Raw genomic sequence first — 26,739 nt, forward strand, 5'->3', positions numbered from 1 at the left:
ATTTTAACTTAGGAATGTGTACTTAAGCACACTTTTACATTACATGAAACTATAATCTTAATTGAAATCTAATAGTCATTCTTAATCCATAATAATTTCATTATATCTATTTTTATATAACTATAGATAATACATGTGAATGATCTTGGGGAAATTGTAGTACTGTGCAAATACAAGACATCAAAATGAGTATATAACATGGAGACAATGTAAACAGACAATTAAAAAAATTGAATCTTAGTTTTGGCTGTAACATTAACAAATGGTATAACCTTAGATTTAACTTACTTGAGATCCAGTTTCTAATTCTTCTAAAAGATTTGGTTTTCAATTCTTTTTCTTACCTTGGTCTAAAAAAAAACCTTTCCTCCAAACAACATCTTACACAGACCCCAATACATAACACAGACAACATTAGAGTTTCTGGATTGACAAAGTGGGACCACTTGAACCCACATATGATTCCCTCATGGTGACTGACACCTGAGGCCACCAAAGAAGCTTTCCAGATTTATTATCCTATAAATCATCTCTCAAATTAAATTTACATTAATTCTTTAACTCAAACTCCTTTCCAAATAAGAATACAGAAAACTGCAACATTTTAAATCAGCAGTCTAATTATATGAAATGAGAGGTGATACCAGTTTTTGAAAATTCCTATACACAATCTGAAGATCTCACATAGACTGTTACTAGCAGCTTTTTGTCAAGAGAAAACTTTAACATCAGTTAAAGACTTCAAGATTTAAATGTGACACAAACAGTTGTAATTAAGATAAAAAAAATAACTAACATCTGCCACAAATCAGAATAAAAAAGATGTAAAAAAATTTATGATTGATAAGCAATTGTTATATAGCCCTATACAAATTACTCAGAAATTTTAATTAATCCAGACAGCAGAACTGGCTATCTAAATAATATCACAAACATTGTTAAAATTTGATATTTTCTAGAAATTCAAATCTATCACAATTATGTTAATAAAATACATAAAAGGCCCATTTAAATATAAAATTAAAGATGAAACAGAATAAAATAAATGTGATACCCAAAGTTTTAAGTTTGATTTATATATCTACTGTGGATAATCCTCTGTACACTGAGTAAATTACACTGTGATTGGTTTAATAAACAAGCTGACTGGCCAATAGCTGGACAGGATAAAGTTAGATCAGAAAACCAGACTAAGGACACTGAGAAGGGCAGAGTCAGAGGAGTCATCAGTTGGATGCAGAGGGAGCAGGATGTATACAAGATGAGAGAACAAGCCAAAACCACATGGCAGCATATAGATTAATATAAATTGGTTAATTTAAGCTATGAGAGCTAGATAAAAAAAAACAAGCCTAAGCTATCAGCTAAGCATTCATAATTAATAAATAGTCTCTGAGTGATTATTTGGGAAGCAGCTGGCAGAACAGAGCTGACTGAGGTCCTGATGAAAAACTCCACCTACACATATTTAGGGTTCCCTCTTTTACTGATTTTATATTTTAAAGTTGAAAGTTCAGAAGGCTTAAAAAAGAAGCCTGGTTGCTTAGAAATGTTATCTATCTTATTAAAGCAAAACATCTGACAAAATTTCATTCTGAGGCAACAATGAATTATAATTCAGAAGTTTGAAGAATCTTCCTGTATTCATTATTAATTTTATCTTTTTTCCTTTGCTAGTTAACTACATAGTAACACACAGCAATATACCATGAAGAAATTCAGGGTAACACATACTAACCTGGCCTACAAAATGTTTTCTTCTTACAGAACTTCGACTGTAAAGTTTAATGAGGAAAAGAATTTCTTTTTCAGTCTGTGTAAGTGGAAAAATCATAGTTTCTCCCCATTTTACTCTTCCACTGGATGCCTTCAATAAGCGTGTCTTCTTTTTATAAATCAGCTCTCCTGAGCTAAACATCCCCACCTTCACAAAAAAACCTAGGAAACAGAAACTATAGTTTATAAATTTTATGTGAAATACCACATAATGATTTTTATCTATATAGGTTATAAAAATATAAATAATCAACTTTAAATGTCTTCTGGGCTATTGTTTGACAAAAGAACACACAGAAAGTTTACCACAGTTTACAAATAACTACTGTGGCCTCGAATAAACTTAATATTTCTCTAGTCTGAATGACATCAACCAAAATAACAGTCATCAGCAAAGGAAAACACATTGAAATGAATTACACCGAAAAAGGTGTCAATTCTCTGGACAGCTAGAGGTACTAATTTCTCGATGTTATAGGTAAATTTCTTTGCTTGTGATGCCAGAATATATGTGCACTAGAATAAAACAAGTAAATATCCTTAAGTAAATCTGAGATCTAGCACTTCCAACAATGATAAAATAGTTTGTATAAACTATAACCAAACATAACAATTATGAACTTTAGAGGAAGAAAACAGTAAAGATCCTCTAAAATCAACTGTGCTGGCTCTTTTTTTTTTTTCTTCATTTTTCTTTAAGAAATTTTCTACTCACTCCACATACTATTTACAGATTCCCCCCTCCTCCCTCCTCCCACTCCCCAGCCCTCTTTGTCAAGCCACCCCGCATCCCCACATCCCCCGAATTGAGGTCTCCCATGGGGAGTCAGCAGAGCCCAGCTCACTGAGCCTAGGCAGGTCCAAGCCCCTTCCCACTGCACCAAGGCTGTGCAAGGAGTCACACCACAGGCACCGGATTCCAGAAGCCTGCCCATAGACCAGGGACAGATCCCGATCCATCCCCCTGCCTGGGTGCCCCCAAACAGTTCAAGCCAAATAACCATCTTCCATATCCAGAGGGTCTAGTCCAGTCCCATGGGGGTTCCACAGCCACAAGTCCACAGGGCTTCCACTAGTGTGGCTGGTCATCTCTGCACGTCCTCCCATCATGATGTCGATATCCCTCGCCTGCAGTATCTCTCCTCTCTCTCATCAATTGGATTCCTGGAGTTCAGCCTGGTGTCTGGCTGTGGATCTCTGCATCTGCTTCCATCAGTCACTGGACAAAGGCTCTATGATGACAGCTAAGTTATTTGCTAGGCTGGTCACCAGAGCAGACCGGCCGAGGCACCCTCTGGACCACTGTGTGCTAGCTCTTAATATTGAACTATTTAGTCTGTAGAGATTTGAGAAAATAAACTTCATTATTCAAGCCAAAAGGAAGAAAGGAGTACTAAAGAAGTTGGAGCAGGAATATCAACTTGGAAACTGCCCTGCATAAAATTATGGGTAATGTATCTTTTCATCTAAACATGGTTTTCAATGTGATATCGTTGGGAATAGACAAAAAGCACCTTGTCTTAAGTGCGGCCATTTTGACTTCAGACTCCATTTTACCTGTAGAGTGAAACAAAGTTCAGGTTCCCAAGCCCTAGGGAGCTTGAAAAATTCTAATAACTGGCCCACCTCATCCTTAAACCATAGAAATATTCATCATGCATTTTCAGTTCTCTAGAAACATTATGGCTGTTCGTAACAACAGAAAAAACAAATTAATCAGGTTGGACTAAAAGACTTGTGTGGTATTGTATTCCCCCAAATATTGTGCATGCTAATAAACTTATCTGGGGTCAGAGACAGAGCAGCCACAATATTAAACATAAAGGATAGGCAGTGGTAGCACACGCCTTTAATCCTAGCATTCCAGAGGCAGAAATCCGTGTGTTCAAGAATACAGACAGGCATGATGACTCATCACGCCTTTAATCCCAGGGAGTGATGGTAGAAAGCAGAAAGGTATATAAGGCATGGGGACTAGAAACTAGAAGCATTTGGCTGGTTAAGCATTTGGCTGGTTAAGCATTCAGGCTTTTGAGCAGCAATTCAGCTGAGACCCATTCTGGATGAGAACTCAGAGGCCTCCAGTCTGAGGAGACAAGACCAGCTGAGGATCCAGCGAGGTGAGGTAGCTATGGCTTGTTATGTCTCTCCGACCATCCAGCATTTCACCCCAATAATTGGCCTCAGGTTTGATTTTATTAATAAGACTCTTTAAGATTCCTGCTACAGACTTGCATTGTAGATTAATGATGGAATGAACATTCGAGGAAGTCCCTAATCTCTAAATCCTGATTGGTGAAAACTGTAACTATAACTTGACAACAAATATTTGTAATTTTTGTGCTTAAATTTTGCTTCAACTGACATTTGGAGTCACAATTCAGCTCCTGAGTCTGTTCTGCATCCCTGACTGATCATCCTCCTCCTTATCCCCTTCTTTTGTGCTGTGATGCATTAAATCTTGCCTTGTATCTGCTTGGGTTGATTGGGAGCCTCAAGACTGCAACAATACAAAATGACTACAGCTTAAGCAGCAAGTATTGTCTGGCTACTGTGAGGAGTCAGTTAATATAACTGAGTCTAAAAGGCAGTAAGAAAGGCAAGAGGGAACTGCCAGAAAGGAAGAGCCACAGGATGAGGAATGAGATCTACTAAATTATAAAATGGCAATCATTAACAATCCTAAGTAGTAGTTTTGCTTAAGTGAAGCCATCCATTTATATATTACATCTGCATAGACTTCCACTATTGTTTCTGTTTCATAGAATTATGAGAGGGAGCCATCCCTGACACTGACTGGGGGGCCAAGATCCAGAGTCCACATAGCCCAGAGTTCTGGGATAGAACTAAATATGACTGGGGAATAAAAAGTCAATGAAATGATTCTTTATGATACTCCACTATACTCCTAGATCATTGCCCAGCCCAATTGTCATCAGAGAGGATTCACCCAGCAACTAATGGAAACAGATGCAGAGACCCACAGCCAAACATTAGGCAGATCTTGGGGAATCCTGTGGAAGAGGGAGAGGAAGGATTATGGGAGCCAGGGGGGTCAAGGATAACAGAAGAAAACCCACAGAATCAACTAACTTGGGCACATAAGGGCACAAAGGGACTGAACCACCAACCAGATAGCTTACAGGGGACTGATCTAGGCCCTCTTCATATATATTACAGTTGTGTAGCTTGGTCTTCTTGTGGGACTCCTAACAGTGGGAGCAGGAGCTGTCTCTGACTCTGTTACCTGCTTTTGGGACCCCTTCCTCCTACTGGGTTGCCTCATCCAGCCTTAATAGGAGTGGAGATGCCTAGTCATACCACAACTTGATATATGCCATGGCTAGCTGGTGGTATACATGAGAGGCCTGCCCTTTTCTGAAGAGGAAGAGGAAGGTATGGGGGGAAAGAGGGAAGATTGGGAGAGGGTCTGGAAGGAGAGGAGGGAGGAAGGGGAAACTGATCAGGCTGGGAAAAATTAATGAATCAATTAATTAATAAAAAAGAATTAACTAGATGTAATCTTAATGACTTACTTTTGTAACTTGGATTTTATTTGTCTACTTTTAATTATAATTCTCCATCTAGCTATATAAGTGATATTAATTTATAGTTACTTTTTATGGGCTATTCATTCTATTTTAATATCAAAAGTACACTAACATCATAGAGTTATTTTTGCATGCTTCAGAATAGCTTATGTTAAATAGGAATTTACATGTTCTTCAATGGTTTGGTAGACTCTATCAGTCAAATGATCGTAGCCTTAGTGCTATGAAACACTAAAATGTTATCTGTCTTAGTTAGTTTCTTTTGATGTGATAAAATTCCATGACCAAAGCAACTAAAATTTACATTCCGATTCATAACAGTAGTAAAATTACAATTATGAAGTCACAACAAAAATAATTTTATGGTGGGGGACACCACATAAGGAACTGTATTAGAGTCACAGCATTGGGAAGGTTGAGGACCACTGCTCCAAAGCTACCTGCCCAGGGATGGTACTTACCACAGTAAGCTGGGTTCTCCCTCCCACATCAATCACTAAATTAAGATAATTCCCCACAGGCTTGACTGACTACAGGCAAATCTGATGGAGGCATTTTTATTAATTGAAAAGTCTCTCTTGTGTCAAGTTAACAACAACAAAAAAGGACAATATCTTATTTGTATATGTAAGTTATCGTATATATGTAGGTGTGTGTATACATGCATGTGGAGGCCAGAGGCAAATACTAGGTATCCTTTTCCTCAGTCATTCTTTGTCTTATCTTTTGAGAGAGGGTCTCTCACTGAATCTGGCACTCACTGACAGGCTAGACAAGCTGTCCAGCAAACACCTCTTCATCCCCTCAAGGTTACAAGCATGTATGACCAACCCCAGATTTTTATATGGGTCCTAGGGATCAGAACTCAGGTCCTAATGTTTGTACAAAACCATCTCCCAAGACCTACTTAGTACTTTTTTCTTTTTTTTTTTTTTGGAGCTGAGGACCAAACCCAGGGCCTTATGCTTGCTAGGCAAGTGCTCTACTACCACTGAGCTGAATCCCCAACCCCTACTTAGTGATTCTTACAAAAAATTCTTCACTTTTTCATGGTTATTATTCTTCTAAGATTCTTCCTCTTCTTTAGTGAATTTTTAAGGAACTCATTTACTTTCTGTACATGTGCAAATGAATTAGTATAGTTGGTACATGGAATTATTTTACATATTGTTAATTTTCTTCTGACTTAGAAATTTCTTCTGAATTTAAAATTATATAATCTTCACTGTTCAGAATACCAATGTTTTCTCTACTTTGCCTTATCCATCTTCTTACAAATTTTCCTATTTTAATGGTCCTTTTAAAGAAAAAAGTTTTTTGTTTTATGTCTATTGTCAACTTCAGCTTTCCTAATATTTGTTATTTTTCTGACTTCTTGAGTGCCCAGTTTTATATGTTTTTAGTCTTTTTTAGTTAGGGAACTTTTACTTGCCTAGATAATTCCCTTCCACTCTTAGCCCTTTAAGTAGGATTGATCTCAAATCTTTAGCTCTAAGCATAGTCCACCAACATATCATAGTCCCTAGCTGTTTATCCAGAGAAGGGCACAGTTCTTGATGAATACTGGTCTCTTGATTCTTACCCTACTGGAACCTCTTTACACTGGATGCACTTTGAACAACTGATACACTTACTTAAAGTCAGAGGTGTTGATGAACTTGGAAGGTACTGTGCCTGAAGAATTTGCAGCTGAATCCTGCTATTTACTGCTTGAAAACAAGTGCCCAGTTCAAGTTCCGAATGGCAAACCTATATATGAAAAAATATCATTTAGTAGTTCACAATAGTTTGGAGATATTTCAAAAATTCTAACATGAAAAGCTAGAATGAAAATTTTTTCAAAGTGCTATTTTCTACTGACACTAAAAACCACAAGTTATGAGTTTTGAGGATAAATATTATGGATTCCAAAAATATATTCACTTGCATCAAATCTGAAAATACAAAGCATTGTCTACATACTGAACTTCAAAATTACTGATATCAAAAGATAATTTGACTAAAACTTAAAACACAAACTAAGTTTCTAAGCACTATTGGAGGAACTGCTTAACCTAAAGGAACATATCTTCAAAAGAATTAAAAATAACCCAATCACATTATTTTAAAAAATATATGAAATAGGATGTTTTTTGGTTTTGGTTAGTTGGTTTGGGTTTTTTGAGACAGGAGTTCTCTGTGTAGCTGTGGCTATGTTTTGTTGTTGGGTTTTTGGTTCTTTCATTGGGGGCGGGGGCACCCAGCTCACAAATAAATCATGTGCAGAGGCTTATTAATTATAGATGCCCAGCCTTAGCTTGGCTTGTTTCTTGCTAGCTCTTCTTAACTTAAATTATCCTCTCTCTCTTTTGCCTCTGGGCTCTTCCTGTTCTCTACTTCTGTAAATCTTGCTCTTACACAGGTTTGCTGTGTAGCTAGGTAGCTGGCCCCTAGAGTCTTCTCTGGCTACTTCTTTTCTTCTTCTTTCTTTTCTTCTTTCTTTTCTTCTTTCTTTCTTCTTTCTTTTCTCCTTTCTTCTTTCTTTCTTCTCTTTCTTCTTCCTCCTCCTCCTCCTCCTCCTCCTCCTCCTCCTCCTCCTCCTCCTCCTCCTCCTTCTTCTTCTTCTTCTTCTTCTTCTTCTTTTTCTTCTTCTATATATTCCCTCTGCCTGTCTTCTCTGGCTCCTTCTTTTCTTCATTCATCTTCTTTCTTCTTGTTTCTTGTTTCTTCTTCTTCTTCTTCTTCTTCTTCTTCTTCTTCTTCTTCTTCTTCTTCTTCTTCTTCTTCTTCTTCTTCTTCTTCTTCTTCTTCTTCTTCTTCTATATATTCTCTCTGCCTGCCAGCCCCGCCTATCCTTTCTCCTGCCTTGCTATTGGCCATTCAGTTCTTTATTAGACCATCAGGTGTTCTAGACAGGCACAGTAACACAGCTTCACAGAGTTAAACAAATGCAACAAAAACAAAAGTAATACACCTTTAAATAATATTCTACAACAATGTTGGAACTTGCTCTGTAGACCAGGCTGGCCTCAAACTCAGAGATTTGCCAGCCTCTACCTCACGAATGCTAGGTCCACCACCAGCAGCTGAAATATGATTTTTAAAGTAACAGAGGATAACAGGATAACTTTTTTTCTAACTTTGGAAATCTGTATAGTTGCTACCAAAGTCAGAAGGCAAAGGATTACTACAATAAACATATTTGTGGACTCAGAGTTGCATTACTATTCCAAATAGATGTAAGCCAAGAAAATCTGACAAGAAAGAAGCTAGTAAAAGCAATGAGGAAAAGGTCAAAGAAAACCTGAGGCAAACAGTAAAATAAAAAATACTTATGGGCAGAAAATAAAATATACTCCACAATATTGCTGATCAACAGAAAAAAAAACACTGGTGATTTGTTTGTGAAATGTAACATAAGACAGCCCACTTTATTGATTCTAAGGTCCTTGAAGTGAAAAAAAGTTTTCCAAATACAAAAAAACTATTGCTATTAATGATCTGAAAAGAACCCTATGACATATACTGCAGTTATAACACAGGAATATGGCACTGAAGATCTTGCCAGGGCTTAGCATAGACAACTATAATACTGATTCAAATAAAGTTGCAGAATGTTTAACACTTCTCAAAGAGTTTTATATAGTATTTGATAATTGCCAAACATTCTGCAATAATGGCCCATTGGAAACAAAAGAAAAATAACTTTCTATGTACATGCTATTGACTGAAGTATGAGTATTTTCTTAAAACATGATTTTGTTTTAATAAGAATTTGAAAGCTTATGATTCTATTTTTTTTTTGGTTTTTGTTTGTTTGTTTGTTGTTGTTGTTGTTGTTGTTTGTTTTTTTGAGACAGGGTTTCTCTGTGTAGTTTTGGTGCCTGTCCTGGATCTCGCTCTGCAGACCAGGCTGGCCTTGAACTCACAGACATCCACCTGGCTCTGCCTCCCAATTGCTAGGATTAAAGGCTTGTGCCACCACCGCCTGGCATGATTCTATGTTTTAACATTATTATGCAATAAGAAATTGAAAGCTTCATTGAAAAACAAATTGCTTAGAAAATATAAACTACACTGTGGTGGTTTGAAAGAAAATGGCCCCCAAAGGGAATGGCATCATTAGGAGGTGTGGCTTTGTTAGAATAGGTATGGCCTAGTGGAGGAAGTGTGTCACTGTGTGGGTGGACTCTGAGATCTCCTATGTTCAAGCTACACCCAATGACACAGTTCACTTTGTGAACTGCAGATCAAGATGTAGGACTCTCAGCTTCTTCTTCAACACCATGTCTGCCCACACATTGCCATGTCCTGCCATGATGATAATGAACTAAATCAACTGTAAGCCACCCAAATTAAATGTTTTCCTTTATAAGAGTTGGCGTGGTCATGGTGTTTCTTCACAGCAATAGGAACCCTATGACATATACTGTGGTTATTTAACTACAGCAGTTCTCAACCTCTGGATCAGGACTATCAAAAAACACATATTTCCAATGGACTTAGGAACCAAGACACCACTCAGTAGCAAAACTAGTTATGAAGTAGCCATGAAAATAATTTTATGGTTGGGGGGGTCACCACATGATGAACTGTATTAAAGTTCACAACAATAGGAAGGTTGAGAATCACTGTTTTTACTATGATGATAAAATGTGTTTATTTTTGCAACAAATGATGATTCCTAAGAAATAAGCAAATCTAGTGCTTGAGGTTTAAGAATGAGAATGGATCAATAACTCAAGAATTCAAACACCATGTACAAAATAAAACCTTTACTGATTAAAATAAAAGTGTCTTTGAAGGTAGGAGGATAGTGAATTTGAGACTAATCTGGACTATATAGTGGAATCCTATCTGAAAACAAAAGTTTCTGCTCATGGCATTTAAATTAGTACATTTAAAAATACAGCTGAGAATGGTAATGTAGACCTGAAATCTCAGCTACTGAGGAGGCTAAGGCAGGAACATTGCAAGTTCAATACAAGCTGCAGCAACTTATTGAAAAATCTATCTTTTTTTTTTTAAAAAAAAGGAGCGGTATAGTATAGAGTGCTTGCTTAGCATGGACAAGGTCTTAAATTTAATTCCTAATACTGAAGGAAGAAAAAACGTACAGACACAACTGTTTACAAAACACAAAAGAAATGATGATTAAGTTATCTCATCAATTCTTTTTCATTATTATTTTATATTCATAATTAAACACTTACTATGAGACTACCAGAAGTTGGCAAAAATTTATCATTGTTACACTATTATAGAGATCACTCTCATAAAACACAGCAGATTGCCGGGCGGTGGTGGCGCACGCCTTTAATCCCAGCACTCGGGAGGCAGAGCCAGGCGGATCTCTGTGAGTTCGAGGCCAGCCTGGGCTACCAAGTGAGCTTCAGGAAAGGCGCAAAGCTACGCAGAGAAACCCTGTCTCGAAAAACCAAAAAAAACACAGCAGATCTTGACAGTGGACTTGACAACTTCTACTTGCCAAAGTTATTTCACAAATACGAGTTATATTCCAGGACATTAATTCATTTCTTGAAAAACTATTTAAAGTGATTGATTTATTAAATCCCCAAATTAAAAATTCTAGTTAGCAGGTATATATTGACTATATTTAATGAGCACAAAACTATGGAAGATCTCTGCTTCTAAATAGTGTATCACTTTTGTAAAGAAAACTTTATTAGCTTCCTAGAATTGTTAAAACTGAAAAAGTAAAAGAATACTAGAGAAAACATGATCTGGTGATGTTTGAGAATATTTTTGTGTGAAGGGAAAGTAATAAATACATGGTAGAACCCAAAGAGCTGGCTCTGAAAACAAATCCTATTCTCCAACTGCTAGTTCCATGAACTCAAGCAAGTTTCACTATTTCCACTATTTCCAGAGATAACATGAGCACATGCTCATAAGCATGGTATGAAAATTTTGTACTTTAGCAACAAGTGAGACATAAATCTCTGTAATGGTCAGTTATTTCTTCAGGTAAATTCTGTCTCATCTACATTATTGAGCCCAGAAACTTGAGCTCTAAAATAAATATGTAATATTATTAATGATCAAGGTCAAGAAGTCCATCAAGAAAAAATACAAAACAAATCCTTAGAAAATCAGAAAGATGGTGATGACTCCATGTATTCTTTATGACTACAATGTAAAAAAAATTATAATTCACAGCAAATCTCTAATAAATACATAAATTCATGGAGATTATGCAACTCATTACTGAAAATAAATGGTTCAAAGAAAAAAAGAAAGAACTAAATGAAAATGAAAAACACTATACAAAACCTCTAGGATACATTTCAAGTAGTTCTACAAAGGAAATTTACAGCTCTAAGTACCTATATTTAAAAAATCAAAAAGAACAAAAATTAATGACTTAATGATGCAAGTCAAAAATCTGGAGAAAGAAGAACAAATCAAACCTAAATTCAGTAGATGGCAAGAAATAATAAAAATCAAAGCAGAAATTCATGAAATAGAAACAAAGAAAATAATACAAAGAATCAATGAATCTTAGGGCTGGTTCATTTTGAAAGTAAACAAAATTGACAGACCATTGATCAACTAACCAAAAGAGAAAGCGATGACCTAAGTTAGCAGAATCAGAAATAAACAGGGAACTATCACAACAGACAATAAAGAAATTCAGAATATTATGAAGGAATACTTTAAAACAAAACCTTTATTCATTAAGATGTAAAAATCTAAAAGAAATGGATGAATTTCTTGATTCATCCAAACCACAATTAAACCAAGAAGAAATCAACACCCTAAACAAACCTATAACAAATGAGAAGCTTCAAATAGTAATAAAAAGCCTTCCAACTTAAAAAAAAAAAAGTGCCAGATAGATTCATAGCAGAATTCTACCAGACTTTCAATGAAGATCTACACCCAATCCTTCTTAAATTTTTCAAAAACCAGGCAAAAACACAACAAAAGAAAATGAGAGTCCAATATCCTTGATGAACATGAATTAAAAAATCCTCAGTAATTTATTTGTAAACTGAATATAGACATACCTCAAAAAGATTATCTATCATAACCAAGTTGGCATTATCCCAGAGAAGCAGAGATGGTTCAACATGTACAAGGCAATAAATATAATAAATCACAAAAATGGAATCAACTTAGTTGTCTACCAATAGATGAATGTATGAAAATTTTATATGTGTAGAAAATGGAACATCATTCAGCTCTAAAGAAAAATGTAATTATAAAATTTGCAGGAAAATGTGTAGGCTTATAATGTATAATATTAAATAAGATCAACAATCTCAGAAAGAAAATAATTACATAGTTTCCTCATACGCAGAACCTGGCCAATAAAATAAGTAAACATATACATAAGGGGGTACAGTATAACATGTAGATAAGAGAACAAGAAAAGCTAAATATTAGGTGATGAACAAGGACTGACTACAGGTAATAGACATGAGTTATGAGTAACAATAGTTGTTTTTCTAGTTCTAATTCTGTCATTTGATTTTTTTATTTAGTGCTTAAAACATATTCAATAGTAAAAGTGCAAAATCTAATGAGTACCTCCACAGCTTTATAATAGCTACTTTAACTGTATAAAAGCTCACTGATATAAAGACTTAATTTCAATATGTAATGTTTTTATTTGAATTTTTATATAAAGTTTATTTTTAAAAGATAAGAATGTAGCTGTAACCATTCCTTCAAATTTTTCAAAGAAAGTAATTTCTCAATTTCCTTCGCTAAATTATCTTCTGACATACTAGTACTATCTTTAGCATTTAATATATGAAATATGCGTTTGACATTTGTATCTTCTGTAAAATATGACTGCATATTACTATCTACTAAGCTTTTATAAAAGAATGACAAACTGCTGTCATAATTACTGTGTTTTAACAGCAAAAAAAAAGTAACTTAGATAAGTTTTAAAAAATGCAGCAAATGTTATAAACACACACACTGGCATCTGAGATTGAAAATATAGTCAAGAAACAAGGAGAAAGAAATTTTAATTCTTCAGACCACTTTAGTAATTTTTTGTTTTTTAATATTTTAATCTCTTAATTTCTCCCTTCCAATTTGGTGGTTCTTAAGCCAGGCAATACATAAAACTCACTATTGGGAAAGCTATTGAAGACTACAAATGTCTCTGTCATAACTCTCAAGAAAATTTAATTTTATTGGTTTAGATGTAGACATGCTTTTAAAGTACCAAATGATACCAATGCATAGCTAGGGCTCTTTTAGTTAGTACTTCAAGTCATTGTCATATTTTTAGAGAAGTAAAATATAAATCCTACATAAATTTAAAATCATACAAGATTTGTTCTTATAAAGAGTAAGACTAATTTCTATAAATGTTATCCCCACAGAGAAACTATACAGTTAAATCATTAGAAATTTCTAAGTACTTTAATGACAGTGTTGGGCTCGTTAAGAGAAATAAATATCAGGTCTCAAAATCAACCAAGCACTTTTTCTATGAAGTAATGTCAACAAAAAAATAATAATAAATTTAAAATCTTCAATTCTTGGTACAAAGAGATGGCTCAGTCTGAAGGAGGTTGTTACCTAGCTTGACAATCAGAGTTTGATCCACAGGACCTACATAATGAAGAGAACCATTTCCTACAAGTTGTCCTCTGACCTCCATACACATGCCATAGAATACATCCTATTCCCCAAAATAAATGAATATAAAAAAGTGTGGTGATATTTTAATTGTGCTGAAATGTGATTTATTTGTATGTCAATAAATAAAGTTTGCCTGGAGATCAGAGGTCACCTAGCAAGCCATAAGCAGAAGTCCGGAAGGGCGTGGTAGCACACGCCCTTAATCCAACCACATGGCAGGCAGGGTCTCTGTGTGGTCAAGGACACAGCCAAGCATGGTGTCATAAGCCTTTAATCCTAGTACCAACCACAGAGACCTGGAGGTCTGTATAGACGGGCAATGATGAGGAAGTCATGTGGCTGGGCTTAGAGCCAATGAGAAAGCAGAACAGAAAGGCAATAAAAACACAGGTTACACTGGAAGAAGCTCTCTCTGGGGAAGCAAGGTGGTAAGATAAGGTAGTCGTGGCTCTTTGCTAGTTCTCTGATCTCTGTATTTGGCTCTGTGTTTCTTATTTAATAAGACTGTTTAGAAATTTGACTACAAAAAAGTTTTTATGTAAAAGGAAAAATGTATTAGAATAAAAACAAATTTTCATTCTATGATGGGGGTAGGTTGTAGCTCAACAACAAATTCCATTCTAGCCAATTTGTGAACAGATATACAGCTTACCTATAGTTAAAACCATTTTCTTAATTCTACTTTATAGTAATCTCAGATTCCATATGGATTTTATGATTTATACTTATTTTTTCTGAGTCCTCAGCTACTAAAAGTTTTTAAAAATGAAATTATTTAAAGTTATTCATACTTCATGATTATTTCCTTTTGGGGTTGTTACTCCTACAGTATGAAACATTAGTGAAAAACATACTAGAAAAGAATAACATGATGTTATTTTGGAGAAAATAAAGAAAATGGTTATGTTAATGTTTTATAAATTATTTCTAAAATATTATTTTAAAATGATATTCCTTCTTGAGAGCTTTCGTGGTCTTTTAACTTATTATACTATTCAAATTAACCTCCAACAAATAAAAGTCATTCATTAAACCATTTTAAGTGTGAAATATGTTTAGTATTGGATACTATTATCACTTACAGAAATTTTTGAAGGTGGTATTATTTCCAACGAGTAATCCATTTCCTGTGTACTGAGAGTTCTGAGTGACAGAGAACATTCTCCAATGGTTTTCTTCCTGGGAGTCTGGGTTTGAATCTTAAATACAAGCCTCACAGTTTGTAGATTTTGTAGTTTAATAGCAAATACAAAAGTTTCCATAAATTCAATAGCCTTAAAAAACAAGAAAACAATAAATATAAATGCTAAAAAGGTTGATATGCCATTATGAAATAAGCTTTATACCTAAGAAAGATATTGAGAATGTGTTTTACAAGTATATTTTTCATTAAAAAATGCAAATGGATGTGTCTTGTTTTATTATTTTCCTTAGCTTCACAAATTATCCTTATAATTACTTAGGAATTAAGATAAATGTTAACAACAACCCCACTAGAACATGGCTTTCCCTTTTTAAAAATTAGGCTGTTTTCCCATCCTTGGTTTTCTAATACATCTGTCTTCCTATTCATCACAATTTTTCAAAAGTTAATGAGAACAGTTCGAGAATTTCGTATACAAGTTTACTAAGCATCCAGAATTTAAACTGTTCACATAAAGAGACTTTAAGTCTCTCTTTAAAAGAGACCGAACACTAGATTGTTCTGTGATATATACTTTACATCTTTAGTGTAGCTTTTTTAAAAAATCAAGGTTATCTAGTCAACTAACAAATATGATGGATATTATCTCCAAACTTTAATTCATATTATAATAATATCTCATCAGACAGAATTATGTTCCTTTTGGCCTCCCAATCACTGAGGTTCTTCTTTTAAATTATCTAGCTACAGAACTATACCAATAAAATATTACACATAAACTATTTAACAATCTTACACAGTGCAAGTGTGCTGGTACACTTCATATTTTCCATAATAAGGATCTCCCAAACCATGATGTGTGAAAATAAATTTTGAAAATTAAAGATTGATGAAAGTTTTTTTAACTTTTGCTAAGTTAAATTACTTTTATTTGGAAATCATAAAGTAAAATTGTTTAATTCAGAAAACGTGCATCCTTGAATGCATCATTTCTCCATAGAGACATTTAGGTTTTTTTTTTTTCAATTTTTCTACTACGTACAAAATTACCAACATTTTATGTATGTTTTGTTTGCATTTTATAATATTTTCCTGAAACAGATTTGAAGTAAAATAGCCATGTTAATAACCATAAATATTTTCAGGTTTTGACATATGTTGCCAAAATAATTTTCTAAAAGCAGTGGTTCTCAACCTTCCCAATGCTGCAACCCTTTAATACAGGTCCTCATGCTGTGGTGACCCCTGCAACCATAAAACTTTTTGCTAGTTCATAACTGTAATTTTGCTACTGTCATGAGTTGTAATGTAAATATCTGATGTTCAGGATATCCGATATGCAACCCTAAGGAGTTGCAACACACATATTAAGAATCACTGTTTTAGAGTAATTAAAAAATATTTCCTGTATAGAATTGGGTAGGTTCAGAGGATTTGGGAAGAGTTGAGGAAGGTGAAAAGCATGATTAGAATACATTGTGTGAAAAAAATTTCAATAAAATACTTCCTAATCATATTAAGTAAAAATATCAATATGTATTTTATTATTAATAATTAAAATGAATTTTCTTAATTCTATTATTTTAAGATGACACATTCTTTTAAAAAGCTATCTTTTCAAGGCTGGAAAGATGGCTTAGAGATGCATATTGTTCTAACAGTGGACCTGAGTTCAAGTCTCAGCACCCACATAAAGTGGCTTACAGCCACCTGTTAACCCCAGCTCCAGGAGATGCAATCTTCTGGCCTCAATGTGCACTGCACTTATGTGCACAAAGCAACACATACACAATTAAACATGAAGAATTTTAAAATATCTTTTCATTTCCATATGACCATATCATATCATCATATTATACCAAAAGACAACAATGGGCATGTATTTAAATTAATGTGAAAACAATCTATAAAACAAAACTCAAGATAATAAACCTTCTAGTTACAACAATTGGAAGATTTTGGGAATAAGATTAACTGCAATTCTGAAAATACTTTTCAAAGCCAAAGAGTGTTGAGAGCAAGAAAAGTAAAGAAGTTTCTTTTTTTTTTTTTTTTTTTTTTTTTTTTTTTTTTTTTTTTGGTTTTTCCGAGACAGGGTTTCTCTGTGTAGCTTTGCGCCTTTCCTGGAACTCACTTGGTAGCCCAGGCTGGCCTCGAACTCACAGAGATCCGCCTGCCTCTGCCTCCCGAGTGCTGGGATTAAAGGCGTGCGCCACCACCGCCCGGCAAGAAGTTTCTTACTTATTATTAATCTTCTACATATTCTAGTAATCACAGTTTTCTTTTTAAACTCATCTTGATACTGGACAATGAAATAGCAAATACTTAGGATTTAAAATTATGTTTTAAAAGCAAGGGTATATCATTTTAGCTTCTCCAAAACAAAACACTTTATTATTCTCACATTTTACATAAATAAAAGAGATAAATATGAGAAAAATGAAAAAAATGCAAACACACAGAGCCACTTACATTGGAACCTTCTTTTGCTGAAGATTTGAAATGCACTGGTTTGGACAAAGTTAAAATTCCTTTTATAGAAATTGTGGGAGTATCTCCACAACTAGAGGGCCAAATTATATCTCTGCACTAAAAACAAAAATAAATTAAAAGCATAATTTATGTTTTTACAAAGGACTCTGACAATACAAATATTTATGTTATATTTATTGAGTTAATAACTTTTTTGAGAATATCTATATAGCCTATCTACATAGCCCTGGTTTTGGGACTCACTATGTAGATCAGGCTGGCCTCAAAGATCCACCTGCCTCTGCCTCCAGAGTGCTGGGATTAAAGATGTGTACCACCATGCCCTACTGCGTTAATGATTTTTTATTAAATTTTTAAATAAATTTTAGAACACTAAGAGTTCATGTTTCAGCCATATTAATATTTTGACATTATTCTAGAGTCCCATTAAGTTTCCTTCATGACATTTTCATACATATCTTGTTTTAGTTATTACTCTTCCTCTACTCCTCTCCCTGCCATGCCTCTCATTTGTACCTAACAGTCCTCTTCTAGCTTTTAAGTAACATGTATCCCATTATCATCCCTAACCCCTTTCCTTAAAATCTCTTTTCCATAACAATTAATGAAAACAGAAGTCATAAACAGCCCTCTTTATGGTCCTCTTTCTAATTTCCCAACTTATGTCCATACAAGCACAAATATAAAAATTAAAATCAAGGACCAAATATGAAAGAGAACATGTACTATTTGTCTTCTGAGTCTTGTTTATCACACTTGTTAATTTCCAGATATACCCTTTTCCCTGAAATTTTCACAATTTCATTAATATGGTTAAATAAAATCCATTATGTATATGTACCATGTTTTTATAATCAATTCATATGCTGACAGACATCTAGGTTGATTTAATTTCCTTGCTACTGTGAATAGAAAAGCAATAAACATGAATGAACAAGTATATCTATAATAAGATTTATATATTCCTTCAGTATAAGCCTTGGACTTGAGTCTTATGGTAATTTTATTTTTTGTTTGTCTGTCTGTTTTCTGAGACCTCTCCACAATGATTTACATGGTGGTTACACCAGTTTACACTCCCACAAAGGGTTCCTTTTCCTCAACATCCTCACCATCAGTATTTGTTCTCATTTGCTTTTGATGATAGCCATTTCCCTGATGGCTGAGGATACTGAACATTACTTAAGAATATATTATCCTTTTGTACTCCTTCTTTCAAGGGCTATCTGTCAGTTCTTTAGTTCACTTATTGATTGGCAGTTTGAGGGTTTGGGTGTCTAATATGTTCAGTCCTTTACATATTAAAGATATTAACTCCTTGTCTAAAGTACAACTGGCAAAAACTGAACCATTCTATAGGCTGTCCATTCACTCTGCTGATAGTTTCTTTTGCTGTTCAGAAACTTTTAAATTTTGTGAAATTCTACTTGTTAATCCTTGGAGTTATTTCCTGTACTTTTAGAGTCCTAATCAAACAGTTTTTACCTATGCCTGTATCTTGAAGCTTTCCCTGTTTTCTTCCAGCACTTTCAGTGTTAAGAGCTTTATTAAACAATCTACTCTGCAAAATACAATAGAATCCTATATTAGGAAGATAGTTACTGACTCCTTCTCCAGGAGGAAGCAATACTAGATACTTGTAGGTTATAAATATTGAATTTAATAATAAAAATCAGTATTAACTACACTAATTTACCTGTAAAACTGTGATCCAGATCTGCTCTGCTGAAGAATTATAAAACAGTTTCACATTCAATCTCCCCAAGTCTCTTTCATCTCCTGATAGGGTAATTGTATCTGAATTATAAAGGACAAAAAAAATAAAAATTCCATGCAATCTTTTTAACCCAGTTAAGCTTTGATATAAACCAGTTTTAAAAGATATATATACATATATATATATATATATATATATATATATTATATATATATATATATATATATATTGAATATATATTGAATTTTTGAGACAAGATTTTACTATGTAGCTCTGCCTATTCTGGAACTCATTATGTAGACCAGGCTAGCCTTGAACTCACAGAAATATGCCTGCCTCTGCCTCTAAAGCACTGGGATTAAAGGAATGTGCCACCATACCTGGCAAAAACTGATATATTTATTTTTTTAAGTGTCCAATGTAATAAGACAAAAATCACACTTTTATGTTTTTAGTAAAGTTCTAGACATTAAATATACTAAGAATGCATATAGTTTAGGAATTTTAAAAAATTGCAATGTGAGGAATTGAGTTAAAACTGCAAGCCTTTGTAAACCACACTTATAAGGTCTATGTGCTTCTGAAAGTTCCTTAATCCATATACTTTAAAACACAAATAAACTGTGTGGTGGTGGTGCATACCTTTAATCCCAGCACTCGGGAGCCAGAGGATAGCAGATCTCTGTGAGTTGGAAGCCAGTCTGGTCTACAGGACAGCCAAGGCTATCCAGAGAAACCCTGTCTAAACAAACAAACAAACAAACAAACAAACGCCAATATATAAAACAAATAAAAAATATGTAACAGCTTACTTTAAAAAATATTCTTTCTTGCCTGAACACTGAGCCATGGTCTATCTGATCTGAGTTTGTGATAATACTGTCAACATAGGTTCAATAACCAACATATAAAATGAATAGGACATTTTATTCCTTTATCCAATTATAACACTGTCAAACTATTACTGAATAGTAATAACCTGATGAACAATATAAATAGGATACTGCATTCCTTACCCAGACTTCTGTTGCTGCCCTGAGAATTTTTCCTTGAAGAAGAACTACTAGGCACACTGGACAATGAGTCATGTCTCTGCAACAACAACAACAACAACATGCTTCAGTCAGAAACTGCATATCAAACTTTAAAAACTTTCATATTTATGCCCCAATAAATACCTTGATATCAAACTCCATGTTAATCACTTTATCAATGTTATCAGTCAGAAAGTCCCACTTTTGTAGGAGAGGAAACTAACATGCATTAAAAAAAAATGCCTTAGTAGGTAACACTGGAAAAGCCTTTAGTAGTTTTGGTTTAGTCTTAATTTCCATATTGCATACATTACTAGACGTGTCCAGTAACCTATAAAAGTGTAAAACGTGATTATCAAAGCATAGTCCCCTCTAGACCAGGAGCATCTGTATCATGCAAACTTCATACAAATAAAAATTCAGAACCCATCACAGGACTACTGAATTAAAATTCTAGGGAGTGAAGCTTTGACAGTTTTATCTAACAAAATCATCAAACAACTCAGATGTATGTTAAATGACTGCTGTTGTAAAGCATTAAGTATTTAAAATTAATAATAGCGTTATTAAGGCTAATTTAGAATACATGCCCATTTTACAAGGCATACCTTCTCCACCAACATAAAGCAAAGTATATATACAAAGATGATCAAGGTGCTTTTCCTCTCATTTACAGAAAGACACATAATTTGTCTTTAAATTTTGCTTATTTATATCGCTGTCTCTCTTTTTTATTTATTGGTGCTTACGGACATGGTTTTACTATGTGGCCTAGGCTAGCCTCATATTCTTAAATGATCCTCCTGCCTCAGCCCTCTAGTGGGATTACAAACATGAGACACCATTTCTGGCTTATTCCCTAATTTCAAACAGAACTCAGCTAAACAAAGAATGAAACATTTTAAACTATCAAAGGATGTTATATTAGCATAATTGAAAAATTAAAGTCTTATACCTCAATAGAATACTAATTTTAGTAACTGCCCAATTACATTCAATAAGCAAAGAAGTACTTTTAACTATATGATTACAAATCTCAATTGCCTCAGGAACTTTAAGCTCATACCAACTGAGAGATATAAAATTATACAAAATGAAGCAAATATAATTATTTTTATTAATCACTGAGATTTTCCTAAAATAATGAAAATAGGAAGCGTCAAGTATTTACTCCTCAGGTATTGTAACACACATAGTCACAGAAATACATGTGATTCCTAATGTAATTCATACAGTTCTGATGTTTTTATTTGAAAAGTTCATATATAATGAAATTTATGTAATTATATAACATTATATACCTGGATGAATCGTTGAGGTGATGTTGTAAGATCAAACATAGATTTGCTTAGCCCGGGGGAACCAGGAAGTTTACTGGTCCTTAAATCACAAACTAAAAAGGGATAAAAGTATTTTTTTCAGTAATAAGAATGACATAGTGACATTCTACCTAATTGTCATAAGTCAAATCTCTATAGGAATTCATCATGTATATTATATACAAATTTATATAAACAGAAATTCTGATAAAAATCTTTAAAAGTTCAATTATTTTAATCTTTAAAACAGAAGTATATCAATCAAATAATATATTCTTATATCCACATCAAATTTTAAGCACCTTTTTGCTTATATTTCCTAGTCCTTCGTCCAGAAAAAATAATTTAATACAATGTAAGTACTCTTTGTTAAATGTAATTCAACTACTATTTAATGAGCACATATAACATTATAACATTTCAATCCTGAATTCTATGTGCTCTTATATTTCTAGTTCTCCCCCCTCAAACCGTAAGATCTTTTTAAAAAACATACTGCACACTAAGTGTGTATTCTAACACAGTGCTAAGTAGAGAGCAGCCCTGGAAAATATTTTGTTTTCATTGATGCTGATATATGCATGCATATAGACCTGTAAAACCTAAAAATCTAAAAAAATTATGAATCTGAGATACATATGGTAGTTTATACAATTGATAGAGTCTAAAATATCAAACTAAAAAATTCTAGTTATTTTCTATTATATGTGTCTACCTCCAATCATGAGTTCTTCAATTCATTTAGCTGATTGGAAAAGAAAAATAAAATATTATAAATATCTGTTGTAAAATTTATTAAAATATAACAAAATATATGTAAATTTTATACCAATAACACCAAAGAGAAGTCCTATCACACACTTGTGAAGTTTGCTTTGCTCTTATTTTAAAACTGCTCATAATAACTATTTCTGCTAGGGCCTTTGATTTAATTTCTAAATCTCTTAAAGATAAGCCCAGAGGAAAAGCACAAAAATGTTTTCTTACCAGATCCATACTTTTTTGTTGTTTCAAAATGAGGAGGAAAGCGCCTACTTAAATCAGGTGAAAAGTGCTGATACATATAGCATGGATTATACACATCATAGCTGGGTCCATGGTAGAATGAATTGCAAAGTTCTGCCTTTTGATCTCCAAAAGATGCTCTGGCAGATCCTAAAAGCAAGTGTTTCTATGAGCCAACAGCTGATACACTGAAGGAATGGGTTAAAAATACTTCATCACAAATGATACTAAAACATATTCCTTAACCAGCACACATTTATAGAATTGTAATTGCATGATTTATATAAGGAATGAACCAAGAATCCTGCTCTTAAGACAGACTGGCAAATTTTCAGTATTTTTCTTTGCCCTATAGACATTCTGTAGTTCATGATCTGAAATTCATCTTATGTTTCTACTTAAATATATAACTTCTTTTAAATGATTTTTAGATACATTTTTTAAAGAAGACAACATTTAAAAAATTGACCACATGCAATAAGATACACTAAACAGATCTTTTATTTGAAGGGATAGTCAAACAAAGCATTTTTGACCACAGTACAATTAAGTTGGAAATCAACAACAACAAAATTAATAGAAAATATTTATAGAAATACTAAGAACCAAGAATATTTTTAGCATAACCTTTAAGAATAAAAGCAAGGGACTTGAGAGATAGCTCAGCTGCTAAAAGCACTTGCTGCTTTCCCAGAGGACTCAGAACCCAGCACCCATGTCAGGCAGCTCACAACTACCTGTAACACCAGCTCCAGGGGATCTGACTTCCTCTTCTGGATTCCTCAGGCACCCAAACTTTTACCCATGGCAAACACAGAGACAAATAAACACATACATATAAATAAAAATTAACTTTTAATACACAAAGGAACAAGAAGAAAAACAAAAATTAAAACTTATTTTTGTACTGGGTATAAAGAATTGAATTTTGGTATAATGATAGAAAAGCAGATTAATGCAACAGAATACAAGACCCTGAGAGAGTGATTATTTTATGGATATTTAATATATAAACAGTATGACCTCACATAGCAGTGGAAAAAAAGATGATCTTTTCACTACAATGTTAGTTGAATACTGACATGGGGGGAAAGAATTTAATCTTAATTATTTTTTTAAATTATATGTAGGTCACAGATCTAAACTAAACATCAAATACAAATAAACCTTCTATAGTTAAGTTATTTGTAAGAAAGGTTTCAAGCACAGAACATTAATCATAAAAGTATTTTAACTATATTAAATTTTAAAAGACTTTTGTCAAAAGGCTACTTAAGAAAGTATACAGGAAACCCAGAGTGGGAGAAGATACATGTAATCAAATATAATTGGCCTATTATGTGAGAAGCCTCTAAAAGTCAAGAAGGGAACAGATAAGCCTCTACACAAATTGGTTTACAACTTAAACAGGCACTTAGAAGGAAGGCTATAAGTCTTAAATCATAAAAGAAACATGATTTTAAAGTCTAGAAAGATACACACGTAAGCAAAATGGTTAAAGATAAAAAGAGTGACAATAACTTGTTGGCAAGAAAATCAAACAATATAAACAGTTGTATTCTGCTGGTGGTAATGTAAATCTATACAATCATTGTGAAAGAGTTTGGTAATTTCTACTAAAGCTGAAGATACTTATACTCTATGACCCAAAAATATCATTCCAAAACATATATAGAGCTGAAATTGCCATATATGTGTAAGACACATATACAAGAGGGTTCACAACTATTGTTATCCTTAGTAGCCAAAAATTGCAAAAAAAACTCCTCCAATGCCTACCAAAAGTAAAATAAGGAAAATTAATATATATTTGCCACAAGAAGTACTTTACAGTGGTATTTTATATACATATATATATAATGATATATTATGTAATTTATAACAAATAATAGATAATAAGGCATACTTATATTTGGATATGAAAACACTAAAATTACTAGCTACTTGAATGAAATCTCATAAGCATGATGTAGAATAAAAATACATAAACAAAAGAATACTGACTAGGTCATTTCATTTAAATAAAGACCAGAACAAGAAAAGACTTTCTGAACAAAACACTGATAGCACAGATGCTAAGAACAACCATTAATAATGGGACTTAAAGAAACTAAAAAGCTTCTGTACAGCAAAGGATACTATCATTCAGACAAAGCAGCAGGCTACAGAATGGGAAGAGATTTTTTTTTCTTTTTTACTAACTACACATCTGATAGAGGGCTAATATCCAAAATGCATAAAGAACTCAAAAAATGGACAGCAAGAAAACAAATAACCCAGTTAAGAAATGAAGTACCTATCTAAACAGAGAATTCTCAAAGGAGGAAAGTTAAATAGCTGAGTAGCACTTAAAGAAGTACTCAACATCTTTAGTCATCAGAAAAATACAAATCAAAATTACTTTGAGATTTCATCTTACTCCAATCAGAATGGCCAAGATAAATAAAACAAATGACAGTTCATGCTGGTGAGGATATGGAGTATGGGGAACACTCATCCATTGCTGGTGGGAGTGTGAACTTCTACTGGCAATATGGAAATCAGTGTGGCAGTTCCTCAGAAAGACGGGAATTGATCTACCTCAAGATTTATCTATACCACGTTGGGGCATATACCCAAATGATGCTTCATCCTACTTCCTCAACCATGTTCATTGTTGCTCTGTTCATAATAACCAGAAATTGGGCAAAGCCAGCTTAGATGTTCATCAACAGAAGAATGGATAAAGATAATGTGGTACATTTACACAATGGAGGTAGAAAGAGTGTAAGAGCCAAAGGTGGATAACGGAGGATTCCCAGAGCCCATTGGCCAGCCAACGCAGCAAGTTGGTGAGCTCTTGGGAGAGCTCTCAGGGAGAGACAATGTCTCAAAAATAGGATGGAAAGCATTAGAAGACAACCAATGTCAACCTCTGACCTCCACAAGCATGTGCACAGGTATACACACACACACGCGCGCACACACACACACACACACACACACACAAATATGCACTCACACATAGTTTATACACACAAAACACACAAAAAATTATTTAAAAGTTTAAATTATTATCATCTTTGATTCTCTGTCCTACTTTGTCCTACTTAAAATTGAACCCACAAAATGAATTGTGTATTTTCTGAATTAAGCTAAATGATACAACAATTTATTTACACTGAGTTCAAAAAAGAAAAATAAAATGAGATATGAGGTGAAATTTTATCTTCACTCTGGTTCAAATACTGCATGATCAATAACAGTACAGAGGCAAGGAGATTCTGAAGAGTTGTGATGTCTTAGAGCCATTATTTATATACCTTATAAACTAACACTTAAATCATTTAGCACATAAACAAAATGTTACTAGAAGTCTTAGTTTATGGCAACAAGAGTAGCAACAAACCTAAGGGCATTATTTTATTATTATAACATAAAATATAAATATATTCATATACAAAATGTATATATGTGTTATATTATATATAAATAAAGTATATTTGTATATAATACAATATATAAATTTGTTATCATTATTATTACTAAAGATCCTCAGTACCACAAAAGATGGTTCCTTATTTTTATAAGCTATCTCTAAAATGTAGGAGTATTCTCATTTCATCTTTTTTATATTAAGTAAAGCACTAGGGAATTTAAATTTTTCCTTCAGACAGTATACAATGATATCTAAGGCTCATCTGGAATTTCTCTCAGTTTACTAAACCACAGTGCTATAAAATGAAATATAATGCTACATGATAGCTTACCCCTCTTAAAAACCACAGTTAAAAAATTTTAAACCAAAATGTCTATCATCTTTAGTGGATATGTAGGTAGGCATTGATTTTTTTTATTCAAAATTTAATGATAAAATCTTCTGTCAGTGAAGTAAGGACATAGAAAGGGACAGCTGCAATCAGACCCATTAGCTGGTAAATGATGGGACAAAACAAATTTCTAGTACTTAAAAAAGTTTTAGTTATTATTGATAGTGGTCTGTTGTTTCCAAATTGCCTCCTCCATCTCGTTTCATCAATCATACATACACACAAATATACATATATTTGACTTCTACAATTGGGTTCCAAGAGGACTTTCTTGCATTTAATTA

The 26,739-nt window shown here is 33.5% G+C and overlaps 1 protein-coding gene across 5 annotated transcripts in view; it reads right to left on the reverse strand.

Moving 5' to 3' along the window:
* Tc2n (tandem C2 domains, nuclear) overlaps positions 1-26,739 on the reverse strand; it is a 45,229-nt gene that overhangs the window by 1,487 nt on the left and 17,003 nt on the right. For 4 of the 5 annotated variants that reach the window (XM_042261064.2, XM_042261063.2, XM_076551278.1 and 1 more), the window contains 8 exons: positions 22,629-22,796; positions 21,624-21,715; positions 20,305-20,380; positions 19,268-19,368; positions 17,551-17,667; positions 15,017-15,208; positions 6,962-7,076; positions 1,739-1,938 (listed from right to left, as the gene is read on the reverse strand). In XM_042261064.2, the coding sequence (XP_042116998.1) occupies positions 1,739-1,938; positions 6,962-7,076; positions 15,017-15,208; positions 17,551-17,667; positions 19,268-19,368; positions 20,305-20,380; positions 21,624-21,715; positions 22,629-22,796 (1,061 nt within the window). Of the gene's footprint in view, positions 1-1,738; positions 1,939-2,473; positions 4,791-6,961; positions 7,077-15,016; positions 15,209-17,550; positions 17,668-19,267; positions 19,369-20,304; positions 20,381-21,623; positions 21,716-22,628; positions 22,797-26,739 lie in introns of those variants that run through there. The other variant, XM_076551279.1, reaches the window with a different exon arrangement.

Source organism: Peromyscus maniculatus, chromosome 14 (genome assembly GCF_049852395.1).
Source record: "Peromyscus maniculatus bairdii isolate BWxNUB_F1_BW_parent chromosome 14, HU_Pman_BW_mat_3.1, whole genome shotgun sequence".
NCBI lineage: Eukaryota > Metazoa > Chordata > Mammalia > Rodentia > Cricetidae > Peromyscus > Peromyscus maniculatus.